This window comes from Eumetopias jubatus, unplaced genomic scaffold (assembly GCF_037043125.1).
Source record: "Eumetopias jubatus isolate StellerSeaLion01/CBP00866 unplaced genomic scaffold, mEumJub1_p1.0 scaffold_4, whole genome shotgun sequence".
Lineage (NCBI taxonomy): Eukaryota > Metazoa > Chordata > Mammalia > Carnivora > Otariidae > Eumetopias > Eumetopias jubatus.
This window is the reverse complement of record NW_028274810.1, coordinates 64,067,473-64,081,159: the sequence shown is the minus strand read 5'-3', so window position 1 is coordinate 64,081,159 and position 13,687 is coordinate 64,067,473. Positions and strand designations below refer to the sequence as shown.

Below are 13,687 nucleotides of genomic sequence, written 5' to 3'. Positions count from 1 at the left end.
AGACATGATCCCCGAACCCCAGGAACTCCGAGGTTGCAGTTTCCAGGGATCGCTAGTAAACTTGAAATTATAATACATTACCACATGTGCGCTGAAAAGGTATAGAAGTGGTAAAGACTAGAGATTAAGGGCGCCTGGGTGGCTCAGTTGGTTAAGCGACTGCCTTCGGCTCAGGTCATGATCCTGGAGTCCCGGGATCGAGTCCCACATCGGGCTCCCTGCTCAGCGGGGAGTCTGCTTCTCCCTCTGACCCTCTTCCCTCTCGTGCTCTCTGTCTCCCATTCTCTCTCTCTCAAATAAATAAATAAAATCTTAAAAAAAAAAAAAAGACTAGAGATTAAATTCACTTTCTAGCTTTCTGAGATGGTACCTAGCTCACTGACTTCAGTCTTTCTTCTAATCTATGCATTTAAGGGCATAAATCTATGCATTTAAGGGTACAAATTTCCCCCTAAGCACGGCATTAGCTGTATCTCCTAAGTGTCAACATGTATTTTCATGATCACCTGATTAAAATCATTTTTCCCACCCATGTGGTTTCTTCTTTGACCTGTGGGCTATTTTAAGGGGTATTTCTTCATTTCCAAACATATAGAGTGTTCTAATTAACACTTTTAACCAATCTCCACCTTAACTGTCTTACGGTCAAACATACTCTAAATGATTTTAATCCTTTGAAATTTGTTGAGGCTTGCTTTATGGACCCACGTCTGGCCAGATGTGTAAATGTTCGATGTAAGCTTGAAGAGAATGCATGTTCTTCAGTTAGACGCAATGTTCCATAGGTGCCCACTGGAACAAGTTTGCTGATCGTGTCATTCAAATATTCTATAGCCTTCCTGATTTCTAAAATCCACTTATTTTATCAGTTGCTAAGAGAGGTGAGTAAAATACCTTGTGATATGGTAGACTTGTCTATTCCTCCTTGTAGGTGGTTCTGTCGTGTTTTTTAAATTGAGGTATAAAATATAGAAACCTTACATATACAGTTCAATGAATGTTCATATGTATACACCCACATAATCCAAATCCAGCTACAGAACATTTCCAGCACCTCAGGTTTCCCCACAACTTTCCAAGTCAATACGCTACCCCTCTCCCCATTACCACTATTCTGACTTAGGGTGAAAACATTATTTTACCTGTTCTTGAAACACATATAAGTGCAATCACAGTATATATCCTATATGTCTGGCTCCTTTTGCTTAATATTGTGTCTATGAACTTCATTCACATTGTTTAACATGGCAATAGTTCATTCTTTGGATTGCTGTGTAAAATCGTATTGTAAAAGTTCGGCACATTTATCCATTCTACTATAGTGATGGACATCTGAATTGTCTCCAATCTGGGGCTATTGTGAAAAATCCTGCTACAAGCATCCTTCGTAAATGACTTTTGGTGGGAACGTGCACTAATTTCTCTGGGGCATATACCAATTCATGGAACTGATAGATTCTAGGATGGCCATAGGTTTAGCTTTAGTAGTTACTGCTCATTTGTTCACTCCTTCCAACAATTCTATGGCAATTTTAGTTGTTCCATATACTCAACACCTGTCATTGTCAGTCTTCTGAAGCCCTTCTGATGGGTGTGTGGTGGGATGTCAGTATAGTTTAAATTTTTATTTCCCTCATAACTAATGGCGCTGAATATCTACCTCCTCTTATAAGCCATTTGAATACCTTTCTTTTTAAGTACCTGTTGTTTGGAAGCATTAAATCACTACATTGTACACCTGAAACTAATATTAATACTGTATGTCAACTAACAGGAATGTAAATAACAACTTCATGGATAGAAAAAAAAAGTGCCTCTTCATCTTTTGCCCATAATTTTGATTGAATGTACTTTGAGGTTGTTATGAGGTGCATTAACATTTAGCACTGTATCTTTCTCATGAACTGAATCTTTTATTTTGAAGTGCCCCTCTTTACCTCTGGTAAGTTTTTTGCCTTGAAGTAGACTTTGTCAAAAATTAATACACCTAGGGTGTCTGGGTGGCTCAGTTGGTTATGCATCTGCCTTTAGCTCAGGTCATGATCCCAGGGTCCTGGGATCGAGCCCTGCATCGGGCTCCTTGCTCAGCAGGGAGTCTGTTTCTCCCTCTGCCTGCCACTCCTCCTGCTTGTGCACTCACTCTCTGTCAAATAAATAAAATCTTTAAAAAAAAAAAATTAATGCAAGTAGGTCGGCTTCTTTTTTGTGTTTGCATGTTTATCTCTTCCTATCCTTTTATTTTCAACATATCTATCCTTATGTTTTAAACGTGGCTCTTGTTGGCAGCAAACAGTTGAATTTTGTTTTTTATTTAGTTTGATAATCTTTGTTTTAATTTAGTCCATTTCTATTTAATTCAGTTACTGACATATTGGGTTTAAATCTGTATCTTGCTATGTGCATTCTCTTTTTATTGCCTATTCTAGATTTTTCCCCCCCTACTTACTTTTATATTTATATAAAATAAATATATATTTATATATATACATATTTATATTGGTATTCCACGCTTTTCCTGCCTGAACTTGAAACTTTTACTATTCTTTCAATGGCTATACTTAAGCCACAGTGCACATCCTTTAATATGCTAAAATCTACTGCTGGCACTTTTACTCTCTTTCCAATGTAAAGACCTTAGGATATACTCCTTAAAGATTTCATTTATTGGGCACCTGGGTGGCTTAGTTGGTTGAGCGACTGCCTTCGGCTCAGGTCATGGTCCCGGAGTCCCAGGATCGAGTCCTGCATCAGGCTCCCTGCTCAGCAGGGGGGTCTGCTTCTCCCTCTGACCTTCTTCCCTCTCGTGCTCTCATTCTCTCTCTCTCAAATAAATAAATAAAATCTTTTAAAAAAAAGAATTCATTTATCTATCTATCATCTATCTATTTATCTGAGATAGAGCAAGAGTGAGTGTGCACATGAGCTGGGGAAGAGGCAGAGGAGGAGGGAGAGGGAGAGAGAGAATCTCAAGCAAACTCTGCCTGAACTCGGAGCCCCATCCAGGGCTGGATCTCACAACCCTAAGATCACAACCTGAGCCAAAACCAACAGTTGGATGCTTAACTGACTGAGCCACTCAGGCACCCTAGGATATTTTAACTCCCAAATATTCTGATTTATATGCCATATTTACCTTTTTTGTTGTTCTTAATTTCTTCTGACTCCCCTTCCTTCTTCTCCCTGAAAAAAACCGCCTTTGTAAATTAAGTTCCTTTTATTTATATTTATTTGAAGTAGGCGCCATGCCCAGTGTGGAGCCCAATATGGGGCTTGAACCCACCACCCTGAGATCAAGACCTGAACTGAGATCAAGAGTCAGACACTTAACTGACTGAGCCACCCAGGCGCCCCCACTAAGTTCCTTTCAGTATGACCTGCTGAAATCTCTCAACTTTTGTTCATTCGTTTTTATTTCACCATTTTTATAGATTAATGCTGGGTATGGAATTCTAGGTTAGTAGATTTTTTTCAGAACTTTAGAATTTGCACTCCATTGTCTTCAGTTGTTTTTGTTGAGAAGTTAGCTGTCTAGTTGTTGCTCATTTGAAAGCAATGTTTTGTTTTTTTTTCCTCCTCTGGCTACTTTTAAGACTTTGTCTTTGGTTTTTAGCACTTTTACTATGATGTACCTCAGTACGTATTCTCTTTATCTACTTAGGGTTCATAGAGCTTTTTAAATCTGTGGCTTGATGTTGCAACAATTTCATAAAGTTCTCTGCTGTTAAATCTTCAAAACTGCTCTGCCCCATTAGATCTTCCCCTCCTTCCAGGACTCCAATTACACCTGCAGAGTTTCTCATTGTATCATCTGTTTTAACCTGTCTCCTGTATTTTAATATTTTTGACTTTTCTGCTTTATTCTGAATAATTTCTTCTGACCTATCTTTCAAGTAATTCTTTCCAGCTATATCTAATCTGCAGGTAAACCTATCCACTGACTTCTTAATTTTAACTATTTTATTTTTCTACCCTAGAATTTCTGTGGTGCTTTTTCAAATTTTATAGTTTTATATGGTTTCTACTACATATATACATAGTTTCTAGTTTTCCAACAAATTAAAATTTCATTTTTAATCTTACTGAACATACTAATCATAATTATTTAAAAATTTATGACATGAACAGACATTTCTACAAAGAAGACATACAGATGGCCAACAGACACATGAAAAGATGCTCAACATCACTCATCAGGGAAATGCAAATCAAAATCACAATGAGATATCATATCACACCTGTCAGAATAGCTAAAACCAAAAACACAAGAAACAAGTGTTGGTGAGGATGTGGAGAAAGGGGAACCCTCAGGCAGCATTGGTGGGAATGCAAACTGGTGCAGCCGCTGTAGAAAACAGTATGGCATTTCCTCAGAAAGTTAAAAATAGGGCACCTGCGTGGCTCAGTCAGTTAAGCATCTGCCTTCGGCTTAGGTCATGATGCCAGGGTCCTGGGATCAAGTCCCACATCGGGCTCCTTGCTCAGCAGGGAGTCTCCCTTTCCCTCTGCCTGCTGTTCCCCCCTGCTTGTGCTCTCTCTGAAATAAAAAAATAAAATCTTAAAAAAAAAAGTTAAAAATAGAACTACCCTGGGCGCCTGGGTGGCTCAGTTGGTTAAGCGACTGCCTTCGGCTCAGGTCATGATCCTGGAGTCCCAGGATCGAGTCCCGCATCGGGTTCCCTGCTCGGCAGGGAGTCTGCTTCTCCCTCTGACCCTCTTCCCTCTCATGCTCTCTATCTCTCATTCTCTCTCTCTCTCAAATAAATAAATAAATAAATAAATCTTAAAAAAAAAAAACTGTTTAAAAAAAAAATAGAACTACCCTACAATCCAGTAATCCCACTAACTGGGTGTTTACCCAAAGAATATAAGAACACTAATTCAAAGGGATACATGCACCACTACGTTTAGAGCAGCATTATTTACGACAGACAAATTATGGAAGCAGTCCAAGTGCCCAACCATAGATGAATGGATAAAGAAGATGGGGTGTATATATATACAATGGAATATTATTTAGCCCTAAAACTGAAATCTTGCCATTTGCTATGATGGAGCTAGAGAGTACAATGCTAAGTGAAACAAGGCAGTCAGAGAAAGTCAAATTACCATATGATTTCATTCATATGTGGAATTTAAGAAACAAAACAAATTAGCAAAGGAAAAAGAAGAGAGAGAGAAACCAACAATCAGACTCTTAACCGTAGAGAACAAACTGGTTAACAGAGGAGAGGTGGGTAGAAGAATGGGCTAAACAGGTGATGGGGATCAAAGAGTGCACTTGTTGCGATGAGCACCAGATGTTGTATGGAAGTGTTGAATCACTAAGTTGTATACCTGAAACTAATATTACACTGTATGCAAACTATACTGGAATTAAAATAAAAACAATATACATAAATTAATTTAATTTGTCTCCTAACTAATCAATCTGGAGCCCCTATGGGTCTATTCTATTGTCTCTTGCTTTTGTTGTTCTCATTCATGTTGTCTCTTCCTATGCCTGGTTATTTTTAATTGTGTGCAGACACTGTATTTGAAAACTTGTTTGTAAAAATAATTGAAGCCTAGGATGTTGTTTTTCTCCACAGAGGATTTATGATAGTTTCTCCCAGAACCTAGAAACACTGGCAAACAGGGATTACCACAAATCAATTTAATGGGAATTCTAACTCAACTACAATGCATTCGTTCTATTTCCTCTTTACCCTTCCCTCTAGGGTGCAGCCTTTTGGGGTCCGAACCCAAAGCAAAGGGACTTAACAGCCTCTCTTTGTAGGCCTTTGTAGGCCCAAATTTTTGCCCCTATCTTTGGAGGCTCTGGTAACTGCCCCTACCCTCCTTTCTCTCCTAATCAACAAAGGTAAGCTTGCAGAAGCTATGTTGGCACTGCATAACCTTTTCCCTCAAGCCTAATTAGACTCTTGAATACTTGATCCATTTGGGCTAATTTCTTTCAATGAGGAATGTGGTTGTCATTCAGAAATGACCAGTCTCCATTACATAAACTCAGGAGCTAGAGGACAGCTGGAGCGAGCGGAAGGCCAGAAGACAGGGAGACAGAATAAAGCACTGAAGCAGAAAGAAGCAGAGAACCATTTAGAGATCCTGAAAACTTTCCAGGTTCTTCACAGAAGCAAATCTGTATTTGTGCTTACCAAGACTTTCCTGGTACCCTTAGAATCAACTCCCTTTTTTATGCTTATGCTAAACTGAGGTGGGGATTGTGTCCTTGCAGCTAAGGGTCATAATGTTAGGGAGGGACTAGTATTTTATATATATATATTTTTTTAATTTATGTATTTATTTGAGAGAGAGACAGCATGAGCAGGAAGGGCAGAGGGAGAGGGAGAAAAGATCTCAAGCCCCTGACACAGGGCGATCCCACGACGCTGAGATCACAACCCAAGCCAAAACCAAGAGTCAGACGCTTAACCAACTGCGCCACCCAGCACCCCTAGTGTATTCTATTTTTTCAAGACTGTAGACTACTGTTACTAATAAGTTGAGAGACAAATAGGATAAGTCAATCAAGAGTCAACATATCTTTAAAAGACTTTCAAGGTAAAGGCCTGTGATTGAGAGGCCACCTTCTAATGTTTCTCTGCCAGGGACATCCCACAGGTTTTCCAGAACTGCTTTACCACCAGGATTTCTTGCAAGGCACACTCAACCGTATCTGGTAAGATATGTGTGTGCAGGGAGACTATGAGCAGTTGGAGGCAAGGCGGAGCCACACGGCTCCTGCAAAATAATGCAAGCAATGAAGCAGGCTAGCGCCAGGACCTGAGATGCTGCATTTAGTGCTGAAATGGTCCATAAAGGAGGTGGGCACAAATGCAAGCAACAACTATTGGTTGGAATAGGCTAGGAGCAGAATAGATGCTCAATCAACCACAGCAATAGCAAGACACAACAATTGTGTAAGTAAGGTTCTTTGCCAACAAGGGTTGCCTCCATTTACTTCTCCCACACAGGGGGGCGAATGCTTTGAGGACAAGGTCTATGACCTTGTACAATCAGTGCCTATCTCAGGGTCTGGTAATACGGTAGGCAGTGAGTGAATGGAAGAATTAACAGCATTTTACAAAAACGGGTCTACACCACCTTGTCTTAAACTCCTGAAGCCAGATGTTTCAGAATAAAGAACTTTTCAGATATTAGAAAGGTAATAATGATGCATATTACATAACACTCTCGTGGGGTATGGGACAGCACCTCACAGTCAAACATACTATGACTATAAGCATAGTCAAACTATATGAAATACTACAAATAGCCCCACATCAATTCAGGTCAGGTTTTGCTGCCAAATACATTTTGTCACCACCATGAGAGACGATGGACTCTGAAAAACAAACTGAGGGTTCTAGAGGGGAGGGGGGTGGGGCGATGGGTTAACCTGGTGATGGGTATTAAAGAGGGCACGTTCTGCGTGGAGCACAGGGTGTTATGCACAAACAATGAATCATGGAACACTACATCAAAAACTAATGATGTAATGTATGGTGATTAACATAACAATAAAAAATTTTAAAGTTAAAAAAAAATTGTCACCAAACTTAACCAATAAAAAAAACCCTCTAGATTTCAGAATTATAAAGATCTGCTAAAGATGAAAACTCAAAGAACCCTAGAAAGGACCGCTAATTTTCACTCATTTATTGGGAAACTATTGTTAGTGGAGCTCATAGTCTACATGAGTTCACAGATAAATTTAACTGCTGATTAGACTTAGTTGAAGAAAATGATAGGTCAGGGGGTGCCTGGGTGGCTCAGTCAGTTAAGCGGCTGCCTTCGGCTCAGGTCATGATTTCAGGGTCCTGCGATCCGTGGGGAGCCTGCTTCTCCCTCTCCCTCTGCCCCTCCCCCGCTTGTGCTCTCTCTCAAAATAAATAAATCTAAAAAAAAAAAAAAATGGGTCAGAAGGAACTATCCAGAATAAAGCATAGAAAGTCAAAAATATTAAAATAGAGAAGATAAGATATAGATGATAGATTAAGAAAATGTGACTGGAATCCTGGGAGGAGAGGGAGTTCATAGCCTACAAGGGGACACGGATTTGTAATCAGTTAAGGTCCAAAGAGGGAATGACAAAGCATTGAAAAAACACATGGAAATCTATCTGGGAGTATTTGGAAAGGCTAAGCTCATTGTGAAGGATGGGAAATGTGCCAAGGCAGAAATTCAGGCAAGGGAACATGAGCACAAGCACATAATGGCATGGCAGGGCAACTCATGATCTATCACCTGCTCCAATTTCAAGGTAAGTATATGAAACCTATTTCTCAGCATTCCAATCTTACCTATGGGGTCTAACCATATTCTTCAAGCTTTCCAGTAAGTGAATCAGATGGAAGAAGTCTACCTTCTAGCAAATAATAGTTCATGTGCTTCAGACACTCATCTGAGAGCCCCACATAAGAGAAATCCACTTGAGCCGTGCTTCTCAAAGTGTGGTCTCCTAACTTGCAGCATCAGCATCACCTGACACTTGCTGGAAATATAAACTCTTGGGCCCCACCCCAAACCTACTGAATCAGAAATGCTGGAGGTGGGGCCCAGCAATCTGTTTTAATAAGCTTTCCAAAGGTTCTGATGCATGCTAAGTTTGATTAACTCCTGATCTAAAGTAAACCCTTCTCCCAGTGTGATTCAGACCACTGCTTAGAATTTGTTACAAACTACATCTCTTGGGAACCAGTCCAGACCTCCTGAAGCCAAGTCTGCCCTGCAGTGGAGGCCCGACTCTACACCTCTAATGGGCACTCCCTGTGAATCTCATGTTTCTGGGTCCAAGTTTCAAATGCCACTGCATTAGATTATAAACTCCTCAAGGGCAAGGACTGTCTTGTTCACAGTTCAATTTGTTTCTAATAGCTGGGCCGTAACAGCCATTTGGTGACTGTTTCTGAATGATTAGCTAGCTCTGGATCAACGTACAAATCACTACAGCAATGTGAAGGTTGCTTAGGACCATGACTGAGAACTACGGGGGTATGTGCTTGTCCCACCTTGTCTTATTCCCCTTAACACAAAAACAGTTTTGCTTATTTTAAAATGGTGGTCAGCAGCTTGCTACGAATAGATGGACTGTTAACTGTGGAATTAGAGCTATCTTTGTTTTAAGCTATTTGGTTTTAGAGAAAGAAGACTATGGGTTGGGAGAGCAAAAGAGGGAGTTGAGGGCCTTCGTGTAGCACCTTAACTACCTTGAGGTGAAGTTCAGACTAATTTAAGTAAAGCTGACAGACATAACTGTTAGCCTTGGGGAATATGATCCACTCAAAACACTATTCCAGCCAGAAAAGAGATGCCTTTCAGCACCTGCATCCTTGGTTTAGATTTGGAAGAGACCTTCAGAATTCAGTCTCCTTAGTTCTCATTGAACACAGATCACCCACCAAATCAGTCCAGTTAGGGGCAAGAGCGCCTCATTTCTCAAAAAGTTAAACCTTTCCAAGTTTTATAAGCAACTGAGACTAAATGGCTCAAGAAACACACACACACCAGAAATTAAATTGACCTCGAGGATACACGTATTTTAGTAGTCCCGTTCAGAAAAACTGTCAATTTATTTTTCTACCCAATTCAGTGTCAGTGATATACAAAAGGATATAAACAGATTACCATATTTACAGGAAGATATACAAAACAATTACCAAGGAACAAATCCAGCAAAGTGACAAACTGCTGCTTATCCACAGCCACTCAACTGTACATGGTTTATTGTAGGACAGTTTCCTAGTTCCCTGGGAAAGATGCTATGTGAATTTATACCTTCCATAAGGTCAAGCAAACACTACAAGAGCTGACAGAACCATGTTTTGTACTGACAAAGAAAAGCTTTTAAAGAACACGCTCTAACTTTCAGGTCAATGTCATAGCATCAGTGGGCTCACAGGCAGGATGTGACCTCATGAAAGGAAATGCTTCCCTCCTCTTGGCCTTCCTAAGATCCTCTTCCTTGTACAAAGGAGAAGGAGCTCTCTTTAATAACAGGTGATTGAGCAACACCCTACCCAAACAGATGGTGTGTAGATTATCCACACAATGGGGAAAAGGAACTGACTCTCTTATCTACTAAATACAGTCCAGATTTGTGGAGGCAGTTTCCAAATCTCCACCATGTGGACATTATGTGACCTGTATTTTGTACACAACACATTCCCTTGATAGAAAATAGAGATGAACACCTCAGAAATGTTCACATTGCTCATCAAATATACCTTTTCCCAAAGTATATGGGAAACGGCAAAACCCTAAACCTAGTCAGATATTAAAGGGATCATCCCATCCTCACTCTCAGGAATCCAATGGGTCACATACCACAATTATTCTTCAGTGGAAGCAGAAGGTTAAGAGTCCTTTTCTCCCAAAATGCTTCAGCCAGGGGCAGCACGGAGTGGAACAGAAAAAGCTCAATAGCTCTAAAACATGGAACCCAACAGTTTTCAGTCAACCTAGCCACAATCTTCTGGTCATCTCCAAGGAACCACCACATTCAAAATTCAATGTTCATATTCAAAAAAGAGAGCACCCCACTTCAGATGAGAAGAGGAAGAAAGAGAGAGAGAGAGAGAGGAGGAAAGGAGGAAAGGAAGAAAAGAAAGAAAGAAAGAAGTAGCAATTAGCCTAAATACTCCAAACACTTGACAACTGGGGAATTGTCTCCTAAAGACACTCTAAAAGCCAGCAGGATTCATTTATAATTTGGCATGTGCTGGTTGAAGGGGCAACAAACAAAAGGAATAAAGATATAATGCATCAAGTAATCAGACAAATGGCAGACATACATACCACATTAAAGATTCATATACAATACTGTACTGGCTTTAAAGAAGAAATTGGGGGAAAGTAGAGGGAACAATAGGAAAAGAATTACAAGGAAGCATTTCAGCCCTATGCCAACAGTGAATACCTACCAGTGGGACTTCCTATCTTTCATCTCCAAAGAAGCTGATCTAATAAATTATAAAATTACCTCGCTCACTTTTGGGACATACGACATACTCCCAAGTACAGTAAGCCCTCCGACATTTTGGTTTCACTTGCTATTTGATGACTAAGTTGTTTCTGGTTGTAAAGATTTTCCTAATATATTTTTATTAGCCAGTTAACACGGCAAAGGCTGCTCCCTCTGTGAAGCCAAACAGGCTTCACCACATAATCTGATCTAATGAAGATGAAGGGTGGGGGTGGAGGGAATGGAGAGCAAAAAGGGAAAGTTTCCTGGTTTTTGTTGCAAAACTTCTCTCACTTGAAAACCTCTGCAATCACTTAATATCTTGTTCCAGAAAAAGAAAGCAAAACTAGTTGGGAAAATACCCATATACTTATTGTTTACCAGCATGATACAAAACAAATTCATAGTTGTCAATCGTCTTTCGAAAACCAAATGTGAATGTTTAATCTTGTAACTTAAGAACTGAATTTTTCCACATTCCTTTACACAGAGTTAGCATCTGTAAATTGAGATCCTTTTTGGACAATCATGCAAATTTAATTTGTCCCTGGAAAGAAAAACACAACCTACCAGATTAACAAAATATGTCCTTGAAACAGTAATTTTTCTGTGAATTTTTCTGCGCTGTTACCACTTTTATCCTTCAGTTAAAAAAAAAAACTCTTAAAAGGCTTATGGATTTCGAGTGTACAGAGAGTTAAAACTCTCAGCACAATTAGGAAGATTGAATCAAGTCAACCTATTTTACCTTCTGAACTAGCTCTACTCAGCTCAAAAGTAAATTCTAAAAATTTTCCAGCTATTATTATTAAGCTATAGAAGCTAGAGACATTTTTACCGCCATAGAGGCTTCTGTAAAACTGAATAAAGATTTTATTATACCACACACACAAAAAGCAATAGGTACAGAAAAGGCAGTTTTCAGTTATTCTGTTGAGAATTTCTTTCCATGATTTCTCCCATTAAAGTATAGTTTTCAAAGCAACCACCACGACAAAGGAAGCATCTAATTAGTCCATTTTCTTCTGATCCAAGAATGCTGAACATTTACTGTCCCATCTGTAGCTGTATCAGCAGTGTAATGAACACAGTTTATATTACTGAGCTATTCTTTGAACTCCAAGAACTGTTGAAGTCTTTTCTGATGTTCTGCAGATGCTTGCACAGCACTAAATGAAACATAAATTCAAAGCATAAGCTTTATTTTACATTAAGCATATTAAGTGAACCACAGAGCACAGAGTCAATATTTTTCAAAACAATTAAAAACAAATAGAAATCTTCACTTATTTAGTACTTCTGAGAAAGCTGGATGAAAACCCTCCTTAATCTAATGAGGAGGAGGGCTTGCATTCAGTAACAGCATGCTTCTACCTTCTAAAAGACCAAAGCAAATTAAGACTGACAAGTGAAAGCATCGATTTTAACCTGCTCTGCTATGGAACCTGCTGTGCAGAGTTCCAGGCCTGGCAGATTTTCTGGATTTTATTATTTTATTTAAACCAGATTCCAACATTATCTTTGAGCTGTGGAGTATTTGAATTGCCTTTAATATAAAATCCTTTAAACTAAAATGTTTGGTTAAAACACAATAGACTCCACTAATCGTTTTCAAAGGTAACAGCTTGGTGGTTTAGATTTAGTTTTCCCTTTGAACATAAGTCATGTCGTGGATGGGGAAACGGAGTTCTCTCCCCACGCTCACCCCCACTAAAATGCATTACCTTGACAAAATTAGGGCAAATATATACCGAAACTAGTAGAAAACTTCCTTTTAAACTTTTGGGCAAAAACTGAATACAATGAAAGATTCTGGTTTTCTGGCTGCTGAAGATGTTATTATTAAATGGTAAAATTCCAGGTTACAGAAAGTTACCAGTTTTAAAAGTGCCCAAAAAAGTCTCATTATAATAATTTCACTACGAACCACCCCAAATTGCCTTACATCTCTGCTAGCTTAAACCTTGCAGCTGCCTCCAGTTGAACCACTTCAAGTACTTTACTGTGTGTACTCCCTCTAGGTGCCAGTGAGGCCGAATGACACACCTCTTCCACAAGAGGGTAACAGAGGTCAACAGACATTTGTGAAGAAGTCCGAGGTTAGGGGAGACAACACAGCCTACCAGTTAAGAGTACAGACACCGGTGGAGAGACTCTGGGTCAGAAAGATTTGAGTCTGACTTCTGGCTCTGCATAATCATGGGCAAGTTAAATCATTAGGGAACTTGACCGCAACCACAGACAGTTAATGACGTCACTAGACATGAATCCAAATGTTTTAACTCCACATCTTTTTTCCCAACACACCATTCTGTCCTAGACATACAAAATAGTCTCTGCTGACCTCATCATGTTTAAAACATGGCTCTTCCCAGAGAAAAGAAACGAAGGCAGAATTTCATTCTAATTTTTTTTCAATCAGTCATCTATCCCCCTTTCTTATCTAAAACTCCCTGTGTCCCCCTTTCTGTTTTTGCTCTATCATCAATACAACTATTTCACGCTCCACATCCATCGAGCATCCTCCATGGCACCTTACATCTTAGAGGCAGTCCAGAGTACAGGGAGAAAAGGTGGCATTTTAAGAGTAGGAAGACCTGATTTCAGGTTCATGTTCTAATACCAACTAGACTGTGCTATTAGGCAAGTTCTTAACCTCCTTGAGCCTCAGTTTCCATATCTGTGGAGTTATGATAACTTCTACACTTCACAGACTCTTTGAGA

The 13,687-nt window shown here is 39.5% G+C and overlaps 1 protein-coding gene across 5 annotated transcripts in view; it reads right to left on the bottom strand.

Moving 5' to 3' along the window:
• The window catches only part of NDC1 (NDC1 transmembrane nucleoporin), a 64,094-nt gene that overhangs the window by 9,591 nt on the left and 40,816 nt on the right, over nucleotides 1-13,687 (bottom strand). For 4 of the 5 annotated variants that reach the window (XM_088022414.1, XM_088022415.1, XM_088022416.1 and 1 more), the window contains one exon: nucleotides 3,134-3,180. In XM_088022414.1, coding sequence (XP_087878540.1) covers nucleotides 3,134-3,180 — 47 coding nt within the window. Of the gene's footprint in view, nucleotides 1-3,133; nucleotides 3,181-9,555; nucleotides 12,133-13,687 lie in introns of those variants that run through there. The other variant, XM_028106839.2, reaches the window with a different exon arrangement.